The sequence below is a fragment of the Manis pentadactyla genome, chromosome 14 (assembly GCF_030020395.1).
Source record: "Manis pentadactyla isolate mManPen7 chromosome 14, mManPen7.hap1, whole genome shotgun sequence".
Lineage (NCBI taxonomy): Eukaryota > Metazoa > Chordata > Mammalia > Pholidota > Manidae > Manis > Manis pentadactyla.
Window position 1 is genome coordinate 78,761,494 of NC_080032.1, and position 22,166 is coordinate 78,783,659.

Sequence of the window (22,166 nt, forward strand, 5' to 3'; positions counted from 1 at the left end):
TGTAGCCATATTTTAAGGTCTGCTTTAGCAGCCACTTCCTTGGAAAGTGCTTCCCAAGATCACTCACTGAGGGTATTCTCTTTGTCATAATAACTTCCAATGTACTTTCTCCATAACTCTTTATAAGCCTTTGTATCATAGAGTACAGGTGTCTATTTCATAAGACCACAAGGTTGGAGAAAGCATACCTATCTTACACATTTTTGTAGCACTCACATTTCATATCATAGCTATCAATCCATGTTTGATGAATAAACGAATGACTACATGGATGTAGGTAATTTACATGCACACCTTCTGGATCCTACTAGACACGTATTTCCTTGATGATCCAGTTGCTGGCACATAATAGATGGTCAAAAAATACTGAAAGAAAAGTAAAACTGTAAATGTCAAGACATGCAGCGTCTTCAAAAGGGTACCTTGCTTTTGGGCGGTGGGCTGTTTGTGCTCTTGTCTGTGTGGATGCTGGTAGGAGACACAGCAGCACCGAGGTTCCCTTGGGGTATGCCTGGCAGCTTTCCTCCCGGTGACACCTGCATCGCAGCTAGCTGGGCAGCATATAACTGCTACAGGAGGGAGGGAGAGGGGGCGGGGGGAGAAAGACTATCAGTAATACAATACATACACCTCTCAGAAAGTACCTTTATTTAGATACGGTAGTTTTCCTGTGGGTATTTTTGTTTAGTGACCTGAAATATTTAAAGAAAGAAGCTGTCACCTCTATTCCTTGACTTGCTTCTCAGCAGAGAAATGACAGATAACACATGTAAGGGATTTCAATCTCAGTATGTCCAGGGACTCAATGCAAATAACAATCATTCATATTTACTCTTTCCCAATGTCTTTCTAATAGGAAGGCAAGTATATTATTTCGTCCAGACCTCTCTCTGCTGTATTTTAAAACTGACACAGTGTGTTACAAAAGAATGTAGTTTCATATACAAAGTAATTGTCTTACTATCCATATTGGTTTAAGTCCGGTATACCTCCTGGCTTTCATTTGTTGAAATGGACACCTGTGAAAATTTTTTCTGATCTTAATTGTGTAGAAATACAAAGAAGCCATTGATAGGGAATGTTAGGAGTGTATCTGAAGAACATTATCTGGTCAGTCTATGTACATTGGTAAAATTATCTGGAGGCTTGCCAGTAGCCCACTTTAATTTATGATAAATAAACAAAGACAAAACAAATTATCTTCAAGATTAGGGTTTTAAAGAATACTGTCTAAAACATACACTCTTCCACTAAAACATCACATAGTAATTCTTATTAAATAACAATACGAAATTCTTCAATGAGTCAGCCTAATAATAAAGGGAATTTTTACTTTGATAATGGTAGCCATATGATATGGTATTTTGAAACAAGGAGAATGCTTCAGGTTCAAACAGTCACATCACACATTTAGATGAATACTCTTTTCCTTTCCATTTATAAGTTTGGGAAAGTCATTATTAAAAAAATATATGTATTATACAACCCAATTTCCTTATTCTCATTTGTCTTAAGATTCCATGGATAGCTTTTACTGTGCAGGCTAGAACTTCTGTAATAAAACAACTGATATGAAAGGGAAAAGATCTCAAGGAAGAGTATTGTGATCTGTGGATTATCTTGATTTTTCTCTGAAAGAAAAAAAATTTCAAAGTATAGAAGTGCTCAGGATAAGCCAGAGACCTTGAGAAGTAGGGTATTTCTATAAACGAAATAAAGAAAACTGAAGAGGCATATATTTATATGAAAATTCATATACATTGTTCATGGTTTCTAGACACTGTGGTCTAACTGAAAATTAAAATTATTGATAAATAGGATGGCTTATTTTTTTATGTTAACTAATGCAAGATATATTCCAGACAAAGAAAGAAACATGAGAGAAATATATTTATACTATGAATAATGATTGCCTCTCCCCTCTAATTTTTTTTTGTGCTGAAGTAATTATATTACTTCTTATCCCAGGTAATCAGAAAGAAGAGTATGATTTAATTCATAAGTCTTAGATTACATAAAGAGTAAAGGGATATGATGTCAAATATGATGACTGGGAGTATACCATTTTTTTAAGTATTAGAATTGATCCATTTCCCACACTTGTGTTAAAAACCTATGCATTACATTCTGTAATTTAAAAAGTAATTTTTTCTGTTCTCATCCTGAACTATTTGTGAAGTTATTAAGAAAGTAACCAATATTCAAGGATATCATTCTGAAAATTAAAATTTTGTCCAGTAAAATACATATACTAACTGAATTTTAAAAATATATGTATTTTTAAAAACCGGCTGGATAACTGTGTAAGTTTCATATTGTATTATATATTATAATTCTGTCTTTAAAAATGCTTCCTGTGGGTATTATTTCTAAAATATTACAGAACATATTACTAGTTTAGTATATGCTAAAAATAAGATTGTTTCATAATTACTAAAGATAACATGGGATTTTTTTCCCCACTGTCAGTCAGTATTTTCCTCAGTATAAATTTCTGTAAATTCACTATTTTTCTAAGTAACTAAGACATTTCAGTAGTGTGGTAAATATTTTAGCATCAAGTTGATAATAAACATTCATGTCTCTGAGTTTCCTAACATTTGAACAAAAAGAAACCTTGAAAAGTTTTATTTTCACTCTCAACCAATAATATCCTTCCTATTCCCTATGCTGTATTTAAAAATATTCCTCAATGGTAGTTTATGATATGGAATATTTTAACATCTATAGTTAAAAATAAAAATGTGAATCAGGATTCAAAATTTAAATTTGATTATTAAATAATGATTTCATAATATTGAAAAAAATTATTAGCTGTGTTTATAGAATTAGATTAATCACTCATAAAAGGTGATTCAATATTTAATTATCAATTACTACAGACAGATTCACAACTTCCAAAGAAGTATAAATGCTAATATAAAAATACAAGTATAAATATACTCTGAAACACTTCATTGAATTTAAAGTTTGCATACGACATATTCTTGGAATAAAATAATCATATGTTTTTCCCTCATGCGAATATATTATTTTTATTCTTTAAATTTTGAAATAAGATTTATCTGAGTTAAACTGTCCTCAGAAATGCTTTTTCTTTTCCATAGAGAAAGAAGAAAATAAATTTGCAAAATAAATGGACCCATTTAAGTAAATATTTTTACAAGAGCATTATAGTATCATCCACTTTACTGGTATTGCTAAAGAATACAGAGATTTAAAATAATTTATGATGAAAATGTCATAAATCTACCACTCAGTCAGAGCCTATCTAATAATATTAGGAAGCTCCTTATTCCCCCTAGTCTTCTATGTCCTCTTCTCCTTCTTGGTTTTCTCTCTACAAGGAGACATTATACAGAATGACTCTTCCCCAGCTCCAATCCACTTTCCACCATTCCCAGACCAATATTATATTTGCCACCAGACACATCTGAGTTTCCTGATTTGCCAGGTTTGCATGGAAATAGAAAATATCTATTTCCAATGCATTTTAATTTAAATTTACATTATATTACAGAAACATAAAAAGTTTTCAAGTCTTAGAGAATCTAACATACTTTGGGTTTGCACAGATAAAACAAAGCAGACATTTTAAAAGGAAATTTCAATAGGTTTAAAGAAGCTGATGGTAGTTCTCATGCTTGGCTGTACCTGTACAAGGTGGGCAACTTACAAAAAAAAAAATGCTGCTGTGACTTACTTTAATTTAACCATTCGAAAAATTAAGTTGATTTGTCTATCCATTAAAATATGTGGTTCAATAAAATATATGGTTTTAAAACAAGGCAGTCAAGAGATAATTAATATTTTATCTAATTTCTTACACACTCTTGAAGCAGCATCAAGAATAGTTAATTGTCAGTACTGAGTGAGGTCTGCAATCACAGAGCTATGGGTTGACCTTGTTGAGAGGGAAGGTCCATGGAATCTAGTGGGAATTGGAAGGTCACCTGAAGTGACAAGCATCCTGTGAACTATGTAACCCACTTACATATCGTATATACATATATAGTTCTATATATATTAAACTTTTTATTGACAAAAATCTGGCTAACATTTTTCTTTAAAGGATGGCACATAAACCCAGAGTGAAATCTAAGATATATTTTGATAGATGCACTTTTGTGAAAAACCATTACATTGTTCTAAACATCAGAAATAAATTGAGGGATCCTAAAGATAAAAAGATAAAAAGCCAAAGCTTAAAGACAGCACTCACATCATGAGGTTAACCAGACAGAGTAACTCTTGCCTTGCAGAGTAACTTCACTCTTTTATCTTGAAACTAATGTGTTAGGGATTTGTTTTGATCTCTCAACTGTCCAACTCCACATAGCATGAGGGTTTCTAGTATTTCTATCACTTAAAATGTAGCATTCTTATGCCATTTACCTTCCTTCATCCCACACCCACTTCAGACAGTGATTTTTTTTTAAGGAAACAATCACAGATGATTAAGTTGGAATCTATCCACTGATAATTTAGTGTGGTTTTAGTGCTATTGTGTTCACAAGTATGGTTATAGTGGGATATATAAATAAATTTCATTATAGTTTCAAATTGTTCCACACACTTTTGTTTTCTGTCTTTTCAGTATTTTAAGTTCCTTCAAGGACCATGGTTTCTACTTCTAGAACAGTTAGAAGTAAGGCAAACCTCAACTATAATCCCAGTTCTGCACGAATGACCTTGGGCAACTAAACTGAGTCATAATTACTTAACCTGTAAATTCAAGGATAAATAAAACTGACCTTACAAGGTTGCTGTGAGAAATAAATCACATATGTATAAGATACTTAGAGAAACACATGGTAAAGAATGCTTATTCAAAAAGTAATAGTGCTGATTATTAATGGACTAATTATACCAAGTAAAAAACTGGGTAATATATATGTGCTGCTCTATATTCTGGACTCTGCTATGTACAGTGGAGGACACAGAGAATGTTAAAACATAATTTCTTCCCTAAACTGAGACTGATAAACATACAACAATGCGAGTGTAAGTGTACTGCAACTGCGTGCCACTCTTAAGGGTGTGAAGGAAAAAGAATTGGGTGCGAGCATTCTGATTATGTTCTCACAGAAGAGATGTAGCTAAGCTGGGAATAAAAAATGAGATGGCATTTTGGAAGGAAGAAGAGTTTAAAGAAAGACACAGAAGCAGGAATGAACTAATTGTCCCAAAAGGGACACAAGGGATGGAAGGAGGTGGGAGAAAGGACTGCATATGGTTTGCAGGCTAAATTCACCTTATAGAAGATCTTGAAATATAGGCATGAGTTTACATTTAATATGTAGGCAAGAGAAAGCCACTGAATACTTGAGAGCAATATATATATGATGTTTTCAACTAGAATAAAGAGAAGATGAGACATTGGTTATGAGGATATCAAAATTCATTGATAATTTTAGTGATTACTTGAGTTGAAGTAACAGTAGTGAAAATGATGAGGGAAAAAATGATTCCAAGTTCATAGCATAGTGGGTACATAAATGTGTGCCAATTAACTAGGGAAAAGAAAAAAGAAACAGAGAATAGGATGAATAGCATAATTTATAGTCTTCATTTAATAGATGTAATATGTAAGTAATATGTAATCCCATCACATATTCTTATTTGTGTATATAGTCATTATACTATTTTTATAAGACAGCTGAAACACGTATTTTCTTTTCTTCTTGAAAGAGGAAGAACTAAATCACAGATTTTCCTATAATTTGTATTGTTATAGTGAAAATGTTAGAACCACCCAATCACAGGCTTCCTCTATAGATTATTAAACACTCTTTTAGTGTTAAGGGTATGATGTACTGTATCTACAACAACATGAGCTTGAATTGTATTTATCCTAACCAAACCTAATCAGTACTTTTTTCTCGTAATGAGCTACGGGTACCAAAGCATTACCAGGCAGTGGGCTGACATTTCATTAGTAGGCATTCTTCCTGTTGAGCTGTAATGATTCAGTGTGGGGTCAAAAAAGTCTGTTGGGATGATACAAAACTGATATTTTAACTTGTAGTAATTACTTACTGCTAATTTGGGCCGCTAAATAGTACAACTGTATTTGGACAACATGGCTTTTAAGCCAGTTAGATACAATCGTACTTTCTTATGAAAGTAGCTCTTTTCCCCTGATATACTAAGCTAGTAGTTGGTGCTTTTCAGTGCTAGGGATGCAGAAGTACCACAAAACAGCCTCTTTCAATTCGAAGGTAGACTATGTCATTGATTCCTTGAGATGGTAAATTCCTGCCCCTTCTCCCTAAAAACTTAGGTTCCCCAAATTGCTAAAAACACAACTTCTCTCACTGGCTACTAGCCTAGTGCCTAACTGCCATCTGGAATACTTGGATTCAAAACATTAGGCTCTGACAAAAATTTCTCTTACTGTCTGTTCCTTCAAACTATTTACTGACAAGTAAACTCCTTGAAGGCAGGGATTATGTCTCTATTATTTAATAGATAAATTATTTAATGCTTTCTCAGAAAATCCTAGAAGGAATAGTAGAAATGAATAAAAGCAGAAATGAACTGCATAAAATATTTTTAGCAAACACAGATCTCCAGTATATATTTAATTTAATAATGATAGTACTATATGTGAAACAAATTTTTAAAATTTAGAAGGAAGTTGGCATCTTATTACTATATTAAGAATTAGGAAAAAAGACTTATTGGTAATATGTTGAGAAATCTTCACATTCATTCATTTCATTCACTTAAAGGGACAAAGAAACAATGAATTTCAAAATCTTAGCATAGGAACAAAAGATAGTGTAATATACTCATTGCAGCCGTAATTATAAAGTGTATTAGTTAATTTGTAATTATGAGCAGAAACAATGAGCAAAGGTTATTAGAAAAAAGAGTTAAAGTATATAGATATTCTTAAATATTTTGGAAAAGACAAATGAGAAATGCCTTCTTTTTGATAAATGGATATATAATATTTACTTTAAAAATCTTAAATATTTAGTAGTTATAGAGTAAAAAGGTATTTATTTGGTAGGAGCTATCATGTAGTAGCTGTAAGATGCATAATTCTTTGGCATCCTTTACTCTTGGTTAGTTAATCCAGAGCTTAATTTTCTATTTGAACTGGGGATCTATTGTCTCCCTTTTGTGAGCCCAGGCAACCTGAATGAATGCACAGGAGACAGGGAGGACACCACACATGGGCAGTCACTCAGGAGCCCATGGCATATGGCAGTGATGGCTTCATCTTCTACTGCAGGCATGGATTATGGGATGAGGATATCCATATTGTACTGGGAAGACAGTGCAAAGTCAGTCACTCCACCATCCTTTATCCATAACCTCCCTTTTCTTATTCTCCACAACTCCCTAACTTCATCACACTAGATAGGAAAGCTGGGTACAAAAAGCATTTAAAGAAAAAAAAAGAACATTAAAGTCATGACTGAAAAATCTTGCCTCTTCTAAACGTTATGGGGTAAAACATACTGATCCCTTAAGAAAATTTCTGAACCATTATATTGCCATTATCTGAATGGAGAGTGCTAACAGACTGTACAACCAAATCACACCATTTTTGGAAAATTAATTGTTTAAAATTATTTTTGTAAGCAGAATTATTTTCTCCAAATGAAATCTCATATCAAATACCAAATATAAAAGAGAGAAGAGGTATACTAAAACTAAAAATGAAGTTTACATAATTTTAATATGTAGTCAAATGAGGCCAATGAGTATGTTTTAATTTACCCCCAAAATTTAAATAGCTATAGGGATGAAAGTTGAAGTCTTTTATAATTCTTGGTGATCAAGGAAGACTTCACTTAGTAAGTACTTCTAAACTCTCACATAAGCAAACATATATAGGCCTAAATTTTCAAAAGAACATTATAGAGCTAAAAAATAAAAAAAACCCTGATTACTTAATAGTACCTTATAGTTCAAATATATGTATAGAAATGGCAAGTGTTTTTTTTTTAAGTGCAGGGATTGAAAGCTGGCAATAAAAATTAATATACAATGTGCTATTAGGATTAAAGATTTAAAAACATATATGCTGTCACTTATGATTTTAAAAAGAAGTAAATGTACACTTCTAAAGTTTAAATCAAACCTGGAAGATATACGTCAGATACCCTGAGTAAGAAAAGCATTTGTTTGTTGTTTTAAGGGAAGGGACAAGGAAAAACATTTGTGAAGAAAAAATTCAGAAAGCAATTTCAAGGCTCCATAAGTGTTATCTTTATAGCTTAATTTCAGCTTCTTAATGTAACTTAAATGTGGAGTTTAAAGAGAAACTAATGTACTGGAGAAAATCTTTCAAAACATATCAGCATGTTTCAATGTGGACAAATTTGCTTTGCACATTATTTTTCATGTTTCTTCATAGAAAATTATCAGAGCAACTTAAGTATAAACATGGACTTCTTTCCTTAACATTGTCAGCTCTTCTTTTTGATGTTATTCAAGTATATTGCAAGAAGAACAGAATGGGCCTTAAATTCTCTGGCTCCAAGGATGAAAGTACAAATGGAAACTCATGTGCCAAATTGACAAAAGTCGACAATTTACACATCAAGTGAATGAAGTGTTTAATAAAATATGTTTCATTCTCCTATCCTGACAAACATACCTTCAAAATATCAGAAATACAAATGAAAACCACAATGAAATACCACTTTACACTCATTAGGGTGGTTCTCTTATTAAAAAAAAAGAGTAAGATAGCAAATGTTGGCAACGATGTGGAGAAACTTGAACCCTTGTGCAGTGTTGGTGGTAATGTAAAATGGTGCAGCCACTGTGGAAAACAGTATGGCAGTTCCTCAAAAAAATTATACAGAATTGCCATACGATCCAGCAATCCCATTTCCTGGTGTATAGCTAAAATACTTGAAAGTAGGGACTGGAACAGTATTCGCACACCCATGTTCAGAGCAGCATTATTTACAATAGACAAGAGATGGAAGAAAACCAAGTTCCCATCAAGAGAGGAAAAGAGAAACCAAGTATGTCACAGAGTGAAGTATTATTCAGCCCTGCAAAGGAACAAAATTCTGACACATGCCATGACATGGACATGCCTTGAAGACATTATGCTAAGTGAAATAAGCTAGTCACAAAAGACCAAATTATTGTATGATTCCACTTACATGAGGTACCTAGAGGAGTGAATTTCATAAAGACACAAAGGATGCTAGTTGCCAGGGCCTGATGGAGGGGGGAGAGAGTAATTGTTTAATGGGTACAGAATCTCATTTGGGAAGACAAAAAAGTTCTAGAGATGGAGGAACAATAATGTGAATATTTGCACAATGAACTTCTTTAGGTTGCACAACAATATGCATGTGCTTAATGCCATCAAGCTGTGCATCTAAAGAAGGCTAAAATGGTAAATTTTATGTTATGAATATACTTCTATCCCTCCCATTAAATGATCTGGAAGGCAGGTTTGAATTTAGATTTTTTATTTTCTTGGTGCTCCGTATTTGGGCTCCTTCTTTTCCTACCCAAACTCCATTCAAGTGAAGATGAATAGCTTTTGTCCTAGATGGGCTATTGCTTTCTGGGCTGAGACTGACTTGCAAATGGCCTCTAAGGTGGGGCCAGGATGTGACGTGGCTATAGCCCTGCTGGACAGGAGTCTTCAAAGAAGTCCAAGGTAAAGTTAGAATGGAAAGGTATTCCAAGCGGAGTGAACAGAACATGCCAAGTAATAGAGTTAACTTTTAAATCAACAAACAAAATATATACAGAAGTATTTAAAATTTTTTTCTGTGTACCATACAGGGAACTTTTAAAAACGAGACTCTCCACTTCCCTTTTAAAAATAAAAGAACATGTTTCTTCTACATTTTCTAGGCTGCATGTGAGGTCATTCTATTTTGCAGTCACCACGACTGGGTGGCAGAATGCTGAAAGAGACTGAAGAAATAAAAATATGAGGCTTCTTTCCCCTTTCTTTTGAGCATGTTTTTGAGGTACCTCCATGTTGTAGCAGGTATCAACAGTCTGCTCCACTGTATTGCTGATGTATTCCTGTATGAATTTATCATATTTGTTTATCCACTTGATGGATATTTGGATTGTTTCCAGTTTCAGCCTATTGTGAATAATCCTGCTGTGAACATTCCAGGACAAGTCTTTGTGTATTTTCATTTCTCTTTGCTACTCAATTCCTAGGATTGGATTTGCTGAGTCATATGGTAAATTTGGGTTTCCTTTTTTAAGAAATTGCCAAATTTTTCCAAAGTGGCTGAACCAGTTTACATCTCCCCAAGCAGTGCATGAAGATCCCTGTTTCTCTGTACCATCATCAATACTTGGTATTATCACCTTTTTGATTGTAAGTATTTCAGTAGGGGTGAAGTGGTATCTCATTATAGTTTTAACTTGCATTTCCCTAATGACTAATGGCACTGAGCATCTTTTTTTTGTACTTATTAGCCATTCCTATGTCTTCTCCAGTAAAATGTTTATTCAGGTCTTTTGGTCTTTCTAAAAATAGTGTTGTCTTATTGAGCTGTAAGAGTTCTTAGTATTCAAATTTGATTTTAAAGAGTAAAACCTATCAGAGAAACTGTGTGAGGACCCAGTTTAACAGAAGTGTACAACTACTGCCAAATGGTTCATAATGATAAACAGTCTAATGACAAACAGTAATACAAAGGAACATTTTCCTCCCATATAAATTTTTAATATAGTTACACATTTAAATTTTCAAAAATCCTAATAGAGAAAGCACCATGAAGGCTGTGAAGGACTCTGTGCTCTTTGTAACCTTCAGGGAATACTAGCATGCCAAAGCGAGCTCTGAAAGTTGGTGACTTTTATTAACCACTAACTGACAAAATGAAGACTAGGCAGTTTGAGCTGACAGCCATCTCTCAAGATTAAGACTCTTGGTCAAGTCTGTGAGGGTGAATGGCTTAGGGTAAGGAGTGAACGGTTAGAGGTCTCTCCTAACCTCGCTGGCGGTTAACCCATAGAGGTGGGTGAGTGGGAGCTGGGGTGTGAAACATCTCTCCTGCCACTTCACCAGCTCTACACAGACCATGGGAGAAGTTGACTGGGGGAAGGTGCCTTGGTGAATTTAGGAAAGCTCTTCACTTAATCTACAGTCTAGAGTCCCTGCTAGGGAGTTTTTCCCAAGGGGGTGAAGGGAGTGACCCTTTGGGTGTACCGGGGACAAGAGTCCCTCAGGAGAGCAACTTCAAGCAAGCACACACAACATGGGAGATCCAGGATCCGGTGTATTTGGACGTGATGCCCAAGGAAGCTTGACGGCAAGAAAGAAATGTGTCAAGTGGCAAGCATAAGAACACTCAGACCTAACTACAGACTTTTCCAAATGGAGGAAAACTAATGGTTAGTATATTGGTGGTGAATAGCTTAAAAAATGAGCCAGTTGGAGCTGTTGGGTTATAAGTTCCATCATCAGGTTATACAGGGAAATGACTGGAACGGACGACTCCGAAAGGACAGATGGCCAGCTGCCATCCAGAGGGGAGTTCACGATGGCAGGAGGACAGACCCCAAGCAGGAAATAAATGCTGTCCTCCACAGAAGAAAATGTTCTGCCTTCCGAGAAAACAGGTGAGCCCCTTGGAAAACATACCTGAGGAAATGAGGGGCCGGCTGGCAGAGGCTCCGAGGCAGAAACTATTGCCATTATGACCCACCTTTCCTTAAATATACTCCTTCTGGGATATTTTCCTCATCTTGGAAAAACTGAAATATGAAAGTAAGATATTATATCTGGCTGGAGTGCAGTTTGACCATGGAAAAGCTATGGTGAGTACATGTACAAAACTTATAATGTTATCTATATAAAGCTGCTATCACCAAATGTTAATAACACATAGACGATCTTTATTATTTTGTTTCCAGTTCAGTCCCACTTGGTGTGACGCTTGGATGGAATAGGGAGCTATCAACGAGGGGTGGGGTGTTCAGAGTGTGAAGATGGCATCCTGCTAAAAATTAAAGGATACATGTGAACCTCCTTAAATCTTAAGACCTTTTTCACAGGTGGGATGTTCTCAAGCTGTTTCTGTCACACTGCAGATACTGAAGCATATAAATATGAAACACTTCAAATGTACTGGATTTTAAAAAGATTTCTTCATCTTATTACACACCAATAAATCTTGGATAGCTAGAGAAAACATTTTGACTCTTAGCATTGAAGTAGTTCCTTAAAGAACCAGATACACTTGTGAGAGCCATGCAAGAAAACACCAATTGATAGTTTATCTCTCTCTCACTCCCTCCTCGTGTTCTCCGACTCCACAAGCCATCTTCCTGTACTGCACAGTAATCCATTACAATATGTTCCAACATCTGCCTCCCCATATGATGCATGACCTATTTGATTGACCCTTTTTATGCTGCTTCAGACTTTCCGCTCATTACTGTGGGAGAATGAACGCTTCTGCATCTATTTCTGAGGTCACCAACCAGTAAATACATCTCCATTTGGCAAGGTAAGGAGGCCACTGGCTGGACAGCTCTGCAAATCTTTTATATATCAGTGACTATATTCATATCATCAATTAGATTAATTTACGGGAAAAAAATTAAAACTGCTGAAATTCCTTTCAAAGTTATAAGAAGAGAAGTGTTGGTTTACTGGATGGGGGGCGGAATCTGTTACTGAATATTTGGCATTTAATATAGGAAAGCTGAGTATTATCAGAAGGATTTTTAAAGCAAACACTTATCTTTGGCTAAGTTCATAATTGTGAAATCATTGTACCTTTTCTCTCAATAGATTGGAGTGGGTGTGTGTGTAATAGTAATTCAAACACTAAATAGGACATCAAGCATTTTAACTCAGTACAAAAAGAAATTGTTAGTTCACATTAAATGAGGCTGTATATTATTTTGTATATTATAAAAAACATACTCATGTCTAGAATGCACACTTACTGGACACTTCAAAGTACTTGGCCTGTAGGCAAAGGAAGTGCAGGAGCAAAGGAAGACCTAGATGGGCACTCCCCTGGCCAGAAGTCTGCATGCTCTTCCAGGGGTCACCGTAACAGCTCTGTGTGTTCAGTGGGGGAAACGCAGGCTCACAGTGGTTTGATAACTTGATAAAGGCTCAAAAGCTAGCAGTTTCACAAGTCCTTACCTGACATGCAAACTTACCATATGGGTGCCAATGTTACTATTAGAAAATGTTCTCCAAGCTTAAACTTAATGTGATCAATTCATCTCCCTCTATTGCAGTGGGATTCCCTCTCTGTTGACCAGTGGAAACAGGGATTGTTCTCTAAGCTTAGAGTCAATGATAGTTTATAAGGTGAGGGGTTAAAGGTTTTGAGAGTAAAAGACTTCTTGAGCCAGTGGTGGCAGAACTCTACTTTCCCTGAAGAAGAGAGGCAGCCATCTAGGACTTTTTTTCTTTAGTTGCTACTCTGTTTTACGCCTAGTGCTAACTGACATTACATGTGATGGTTTAATTAAAAAGACCTACCTATAGATTTCCCGCTATTTTTTCCTTCCCTATGAACCTTTTTTCTTGCAAACCTTTAATAATAAGAAAATATTAAATATTAATATTAGTGTTGGGTGAGGACATAAAGTAAATTAATCTAAATTTCAAGAGAAATCTAGACCCAGAATGACTAGCAGCAGAAATAATCACAGTAACTAAGTTTATAGGAAGCTTACTGTGCTAGTCCCATGCCACGGCTTCTGAACCTTCTCAGGATCATTAAGTGATAGATGTTATTCTTATTTTGAGGAGGAAGATGCTGAAGTACAGGGACTCTAAAAGTCATTTGTCTAAAGTCACATAGGTCAGGGGCGAATTTGAGATTAGAATTTACACGTTTTTGCAGAGCTCATAACTCTTAACTACTGTGCCTTACGAACCTCTCTTCTAGTTATTTTCATACACTAGTAGGGTCTAGGGCTTTGGGGCAAAGAGGTGGACAAGCCTGGGCAATTCTAACAGTACTTTGATAGGCACTGGGCTCTTCTGATAAGAACAATGATATTGTAGATGTAGGACCGGAAGGAAGTGAGAAGTACCCAAGACGACATTTTTCCCAGCATTTTTATCATCTTTCGTCCTTTTGACCATTGCCAGTATAAAGTGTTCTTATTTCTTCTCAATTCATAGTGATGTTAAGAGTATGTAAGAGAGAGCTATAACATGGTCAGATAGATCAGGAAAGGCTTCCCTAAAACAATGGTTACTTGGAGATCAGAAAGATGAGATGATGTAACTGCGTATAGGAAAAAGTACCTTGTGATAGGAAAGAGCACGACAGGTACAAGATATTGGAGGGAGGCCAGGGAGGCTCCTGTGCGGTGGGAGAGATGTTGGGAATGGTGGGGGAGAAGCTATAACAGTTTAAGAAGAGGAATGACATAATCAGTTTGCATTTCCACAAGATTAGTCTAGATATAATATGGAGAGTTGACTGGAAGGGTTTGGTTCATCTACAACTGACTTTTAATGGGAATAACATTTATCTAATCACTTTTTTTTACATGATTAAAAATTGATTCAATTACGGAATAAATCTGAATACAGTTTTCAACATTTTGAGTGTCATCCTTATTTAAATATTTTCTTGTTCCTGTATAATTCATACTAGGCATTTAATGATACTAAACACCTTATATTTTACTTTAGCTCATTGTCACTAACCTTGATTTTCTAGTCCATTTAAACAAATAAGAAAGTTAAATTAAAAACGAGCCATTTGCACTACCCAAATCACACATTACTCTTAAATCAGTTAAAATAACAACAAAACCACACTATGATAGCACCACGAATTGACAATGTGTCTGGATTTTCATTAGCTTCTCTTATCACAACAGGCTTCCTTTTCAATTGCATGGGACATGTTTCTCATATCATTGAAGCAGTCCAGGGAAATAGTCAACAATTGTAACTTCTGCTTTCCTACCTTAAATTGATTGATTTATTCAATATTTATTTATTGGGTACCTATTACGCACCACGCACCATTACAGACACTTAGAAAAGTATCAAGAGTCAGAGATGTTTGCCTTAATGAAAGGACTGTGAATGATTCACCCAAGAAGACTTGCAAAACTTTAATTTTTTATTATATCTATCCAGTAGTTGTCTTAGGGTTTCTCCATATGATGCTATATATTACTTATGACTATTAGGATTGGGAGTTTATATATTCATATATCCATGATTCTTAACATTTGTAAATAAATAGTGTTTCTGAAAACTCAAATTATTCTTAGAAGTGCATGACTGAGACATATATGCTTACAACCTGGAGGAACTTTGAAAACACACTAAGTGAAATAAGCCAGATACAAAAGGACAAATATTGTGTGATTTCACTTACATGAGGTAGTTACAATTTGTAAATTCAGAGACAGAAAAAGGAAAAGAAGTTCCCAGAGGCTGAGGGAAGGAGGAACAGGAGATGGGGAGTTGATGGGTGCAGAGTTGCCATGTGGGACGATTAAAAATGTTTTGGAAAAAAGTTGTGGTGATGGTTACCCAACACTGGGGCGGGATTTAATGCTACTGAATTGTGCACTTAAAAATAGTCAAAATGATAAATTTTATTGTCATGCATATTTTACCACAATGAACAAGTACACAATTAAGGGGACAATGGGAAAACAAAAAACAAAAAACAAAAACACTGTTTTCCAGTACTATGTTATGCTTTATTTCTTTAAAACAATTTTTCTCCTAAGTAGTTCCCATGTGTTGGTTCATTTTGTACATTAGCTCAACAGAACAGATTTAAAGGGGAGAACAAGTATTAATTATTTTAAAGTAAAACGAGTTTGGAAAGATTGAATTCTTTTACAAACACTAAAAATTACCCTAGGCTTTGGAAACAACTGTAAGTAGAAAGCAAGAGTAAAGAGTCCCTGATTCTAAATCTGGGACTAATGCCCTTCCAAGCTAGTGGTTGCTCTGAAACAGGAGCTACAAGGTCATGTCAACCAATCACTGATTTTGCAAAAAGTGCGGCATGTGCCAGGCCTACTGTAAAAGGTAGTTGGCTCTCTACTTTCCCCCCCTCCTTCAAAGCAAGCTTCTTTTTCATATTCAGATGACTGTTTGTGAGCTCAGTCCTGTTTCAACTGTCACTCTTTACATCAAGGAAAGATAGATGGGACACACCAACCCCAACCTAAATGACCTTTGGATGTGACAAGAGTTTTAGGTCAGCCTTGCTAAATGGAGGCCTTGGTGTATCGAGACATGCCTTGGGGTGAAATTTACAGTGAATTTATTATCTCCCAATGCCCTTTGGACTGCTTCCCACCATCAAACACTATGGCAGCACTTGGAACAGGAAGAAATACATTAACTGGAATCTGATCGTTTTAAAAGGTTACAGCTGCCCAAATATAATTTAATTTCATACTTGCCCTTTGAGGGTTTGGTGTATATTTTCATTTTATGACTGCAAATGATAAAGCTCTTAAGATTCCAGGCAATAAAAAGAGGAAAAAAATGTATTTTAAGGGTTAGAAGTCTATTCAGTTCATACTCAGTGAGTGAAGTGACAAATTAGCTTTTTTTAAAAAAATCTAACATTTCTCTTTTTTATTTGGACCATCTCTTATTCCTCTTTCTGATCCTATACTTCAATGTTTGGTTGAAATCAGTATGTGAACACCAACCTCAGATCTCAGCCAGCTTGGAAATAAAAAGGATGATAAAAAAATGAAGATAAAGTCAATCTGATTTAAGTGAAAATACTTTAGTATAGGGAACTCATTTTTCAGTAGCATTTCCTCTCATATAATTGGCAAAATTTACCCACTAAAGTGTATCAACATCAAATTGACTTACCATTGATCCTACCCTTTTTTAGCATGTCACACTTCCACAAACTTCACAAAACCCTCTATAAATGCCATACCATACCCTCATCAATCTAATTAGTAAATATTATTGCTATCATATTATCAACAGAGTAATGGTGTTAATAATGCCATAGAATTAAACAGAAAAAATAAAACACAAATTCAGATAAAATCACCTAAGTGTATCTTATTATTTTAACTATCAAAACAAAACAAAAAAAACAAAAACAAAAAACCAACTTTTGCTCTTTCCTTTGAACTCAATATTTTACCTGAGACTTAACAGTTCTTTAAATATCAATCCAATACAGTTTGAGGCAATACAATATTTTGGACTCACTGCTAGTGACGAGAAAAGTCACATAGTGAAACTTTTCATCCATACAGGTCAAACACAACTTAAAATTGTGTGTGTGCATGTGTGTGCATGTATGTGTATGAATACGAATTCATTCATCATTCTTAAATTTAATCAACATATATTTTTGGAAAGATACTGAGCTAGTTCCTGTGAGGTTTGTAGTTTAAAAAAATATTTTATATTGTTTTAAAAGGGTACTCCTAACATATTAGGGAGCAAAGAAATATGAAGAATTGTCATTTAAGTATTATTATACAACAAACCTATTAGTTACAAATGACAGTTACATATTTTTATTAGCAAATTTTAATTCCATGTTGACATGTCACTCTTTTAAAAGCATTTACACAGTATTTAACCTGTGTAACAATCATATGGGGCAGGTATAACTTTCCCCATTTAAAGATGATGAAAATGCAGTGCAGCAAAGTTGAATATGCCTCAGGTAGCAGATCGAGTGGCTATAGAGACTCAAATGCTCTGAATGGCAATGGGAGATAGAATTTATTCTTTTTCTCATTCATTTATTTACCCATCTTCAGTCAAAAAATATTAATTAAAGGCCCACCTGAAGTGAGAACAATGGAAAAAGCCAACATTATCCAGGAACCAGTTTCCAGGAGTTCTATTAAAAAGGGTCTCACTCCCATCTCTTTAAAGACAATACAGAAATGGCTAATAAGCACATCAAAGGATGCTCAACCTCACTCTTCATCGGGGAAAGGCAAACTCAGACCACAGCGAGATACCACCTCCCACCTGTCAGGATGGATATTATCAAAACAACAACAAAAATCACACAACAAATATTGGTGAGGAATGGAGCATCTGGACACTGTCAGTAGAAATGTAAAATGATGCAACTCTGTGGGAAACATGATGGCAGTTCCTCCAAAAAATTAAATGTAGAATTACCATTTGATTCTGGAATCCCACTTCTGGGAAACTGGGAAGTGGGGACTGGAATACAGATGCGTACATCCATGTTCACAGTAGCACTACTCCTAATAGCCAAGAGGTAAGAACACCTCAAGTATCTGTCAACGGATGAATGGGTAAACAAAAGGAGGTATACACAAACAATAGAGTAATATTCAGCCTTGAAAAGGAAGGAAATTCTACCACATCCTATAACATGATTGAACCCTGAAGACACTATATGAAATGAATAATCTAGGTGCCAAAGTCCAAGTACTGTTGTGATTCCTTTCATGTGAGTTACCTTGATAGATAATGCAAACAGAAAGTAGTATAGTGCTTAGTAGGGGTTGGGAGGGAATGGGAAAATCACAAGTTATTATTAATGGGCAAGGAAGGACTTTCAATTTGAGATGATGAAACTTGTGGAGATGGGAAGTAGTGACTGTTGCATAACAAGGTGAAAATACTTAATGCCACTGAACCATACACTTAAAAATGCTTAAAGTGGTAAATTTTATGTTGTATATATTTATATGACAAAAAATAAATCTATGGAAGATTAATAAAAATTAGCAAACTTTTGGGTCAAAATCTAAATTTAGAACACAAAATTAAAAGCAGAAATTAAATACTTTAGGTCTTTACTGCAACAAAGTAGAAGAAATTAATATAAAGAGAGAACCAAACATTTACTCCTAGAGATGAGCAAAGAAATGCTGGATTCAGGGACAGCAGACGGAGGTGAAAGCTGTATAACACGGAGGGACTGAAGGAACACCCAGTGGAGTGTAAGACAGCGTGCTTCTCGCCGCGTCAGCTACCCTGTCAGCCAGGCTTAGAGTTTCTGGGCAACAGACGAGAGAATGCCTTTCAGTGGTGGCCAAAGAGACCAAGGGAACTTCTGTGTGCGATGGAACTATCCTGTATGTCAACTGTGGTGGTGGTTAAAACTCACTGAGTTGTTTAGTCAAAATGCAGTCAATTTTGCCATGTGTTAATTTTATAATCAAAAAACTAAAGACAGGATGCAAAAATAAAGAGGATTTTGCTCAACTACATTTGCATTTTGGCCTTACTTCTCAAGAAAGAATCAGGAAAACAGGAATTTGCTAGCACTATAGATGATAGCAATTATTATAAACACTACAAAATTTAGACTTGATCTCTCTGTGTCTCTACTATGTCCACATGGGGAAAAGGAATCAATAACACATGGTTTGAGTGTGCAGGAGAGCAGGTAGCCAGGGCTCACCACCCACCAATTGAGATAATAGGAGTATAAAGTACTGATAGCCGACTATTAAATAAACGGGGTGAAAAGCAATTCTTCCCATTTCAACTGATGCTAAGAAACCAATCACACAGTATGTTTTTAGCATGAAAATAATGAGCTGCGCTTCTACCTCTAAGTTTTTCTTTTCCAAAAGGGCTTACATTTCTTTACCAATCTCTGAAGCATAGTTTGAAAACATCCCAATTCTAATGGGAGAGGGAGTAAAATAGGACTGTTATTGGTGTTATGGTCTAAATGGAAGCCTCCATTGTTGATGTATTCATGGTGTTACTTGGAATTATTAATAGAGAAGATGAATTATTAATGAAAACATCTGTTACCTAGGATGGTATCTTTTAAGATCATTTAGGATATTCTCAATTTTATTTAGACCAAAAAAAGAGGCCCAGATATATTTTGCTCTGATAACCTCCATCCTTGTCATTTGATATTCCCAGTTCCACCTGTTGACTCATCTGCTTATATCTGGACTACTATTATAATTGCCGAGCCATCAAGCAAATGTTTCTAAAGGAGATGGTTCCTCCATTTCTTCACAATTGTGGGAGAATAAGAAAGCAGTTAGAGGCTCAGATCTTGATAAACAGGAGAGAAGAGAAGAGAAGGGAGAGAGCAGTAGAGGACTAACACAGGTGGGCAGCTAAAAACTCAGAGAAGAAAAGGCAAGTGAAGAAAGAGAAAAAAGGAAGACATAAAATTAAGAAATATTTTTAATAAATAGAACAGAAAGGTAGATTTTTGGAAGTAGGATCCTATTTTAAAATCTCTTAGTTCATACTGCCCAACCAGTTGGCTGTTAATTCAAAATGACAGCATTCTAATTATTGTTGTGAAGATATTTTATGTCAAACTGTTATTTATTTATTCCTTCACAGCTCTTTTCTTATGTGTAAGTGTGTCATCAAATTGCCTGTTAGAAGATCTAGCACTGGCCTGACATGCTCATCTTCCTTCTCATTCATGGAGATGAAATGGGAATACCTAAAACTTTCTTGACTAATGGATCTTCAGAGGCAGCCTATTTTCAATTTCTCAGGCATTTCTTTTGAGTGCCTTAGATCAGCAATTGCCTGTCATTCTTCTCTTATGTTTTCCTTGACAGCACATGAATAAGTGTATTCACAAATCAGAAAAGTCCTCATGTCAGGTGCAAAGGCTCCTTCTGGGGATTTCTGAGGCCCACTTTATTAGTGTCCCTTTCTCCCCCTTCCTCCATGTTTATAGGTAAGATAGCTACACTTATATGCATTTTACAAATAAGATAACTTGAATCCTGGGCAGGTCAAAGGATTTGAGACCAGCCTCATACATCACTTTGAAGCCGGTTGAGACTAGAACCCTTGTTTGTTGGTCTATATTTGTTAAGTAATTCTGGAGGTTAGAAGGATCATGATAGACAACTACTTTGGCTGCCTTTACTATGCCCTAACTATCCATTCTTGCTGCAAAACTCTTCCCATTATAACAAAACACTACACTTTTTGAATAATAACACATGGCTTTCTCATCAAAGGGAAAAATTTATTCCTTACACAAATAATTGTCGATGCCATAAAAGCAAAGATACTCTAGTAACTGGTATGGAATGGAAAGAAATGGAGATAGAGATTCTTTTTATTTTTAGTAAGAATTGAAACACAGGGTTTTTTTTATAGTCTTACATGTAGAAGAAAGGTTTTTAAATTGAAAGGATATTTTATTTCCATAAAGACTTTCTGCTCACATTAAATACTTGAATTAAGATAGATTTCTCCATTTGCCATATACCTTTGTACTCTAAAATATAATTGCTCTATTCTAGAAAATGACTTGCCAACTTGAATTATGAAAGAATTTGTTAGGCTTATTTCTGACAGTGGGAAAACCTTGAATCCAGCAGATAATGATGAGAATGATAGCAGCTAATGATGGCTGAATGCTTACGCTATGTTAAATATTTTGTATGTACTATCTCATTTAATTCTTACAAACCGTTTATCATATAGGAACAACATTACCACATTTCACAGGTGAAGCTGGAACTAAGAGTATCCAGTAACTTGACCAAAAACCACAAACAAGGTCTCTTATAGAGTTTAAGCTCACAGCACATTATACTATATATACACCACTGACTTATTATTTATTTGTAAGATTTTAACATTTCTAGATATTTAAATCAAATTTGGGGAACATATTTTAAACAAAGAAAAAAAAATCTTAAGCCATCTAAATTGTTTTACTGGTTATTGTACCAGTATACCAGTATACTACTAAGTAGTTAAGCTGCAAAGACTGAACTTACGGCAACTAGGTATTTTATGGTTTCATACTGTATGTAATGCTAGCTTGGACCTAAGGTGTCAATAAGACATCCAAACTAAAAATTGTTCTGAAAGGAAACTAGGTGCAAGATGAAACAAATGAAGAGAATAAAAATGATGAACATTTAAGGGTCAGCCATTGCTTTTATTTTTTGTATTGTTTAAATGTCTTGGCTTATGTCCTGTATGTTGACCAAATGTTTTAGTTGTACACTTTCTAATAATCTGCAATTTCTTTCAAACTAAATTCAGGGGGAAATTAGCTATATGAAAAATATTTAGGGCATATAGTTGAAGTAGTTGGGAGTGACAGAGAACAGTATATAGTCAAATTTCAGATGGAAACTTTTTATCTTAAAGCTATGCTACTGCAGAGAGAGGGACAATATTTTCTGTAGCTCTGATCATTCCAATAGGAAGTCATTGTAATCCTCACCACCACTATTACTTTTTTCATTCTGTG

At 35.0% G+C, this 22,166-nt stretch overlaps 1 protein-coding gene across 18 annotated transcripts in view; it reads right to left on the minus strand.

The window, feature by feature from the left end:
* SOX5 (SRY-box transcription factor 5) overlaps positions 1–22,166 on the minus strand; it is a 931,123-nt gene that overhangs the window by 73,903 nt on the left and 835,054 nt on the right. For all 18 annotated transcript variants that reach the window (XM_057491903.1, XM_057491902.1, XM_057491900.1 and 15 more), the window contains one exon: positions 423–569. In XM_057491903.1, coding sequence (XP_057347886.1) covers positions 423–569 — 147 coding nt within the window. The remainder of the gene's footprint in view (positions 1–422; positions 570–22,166) is intronic.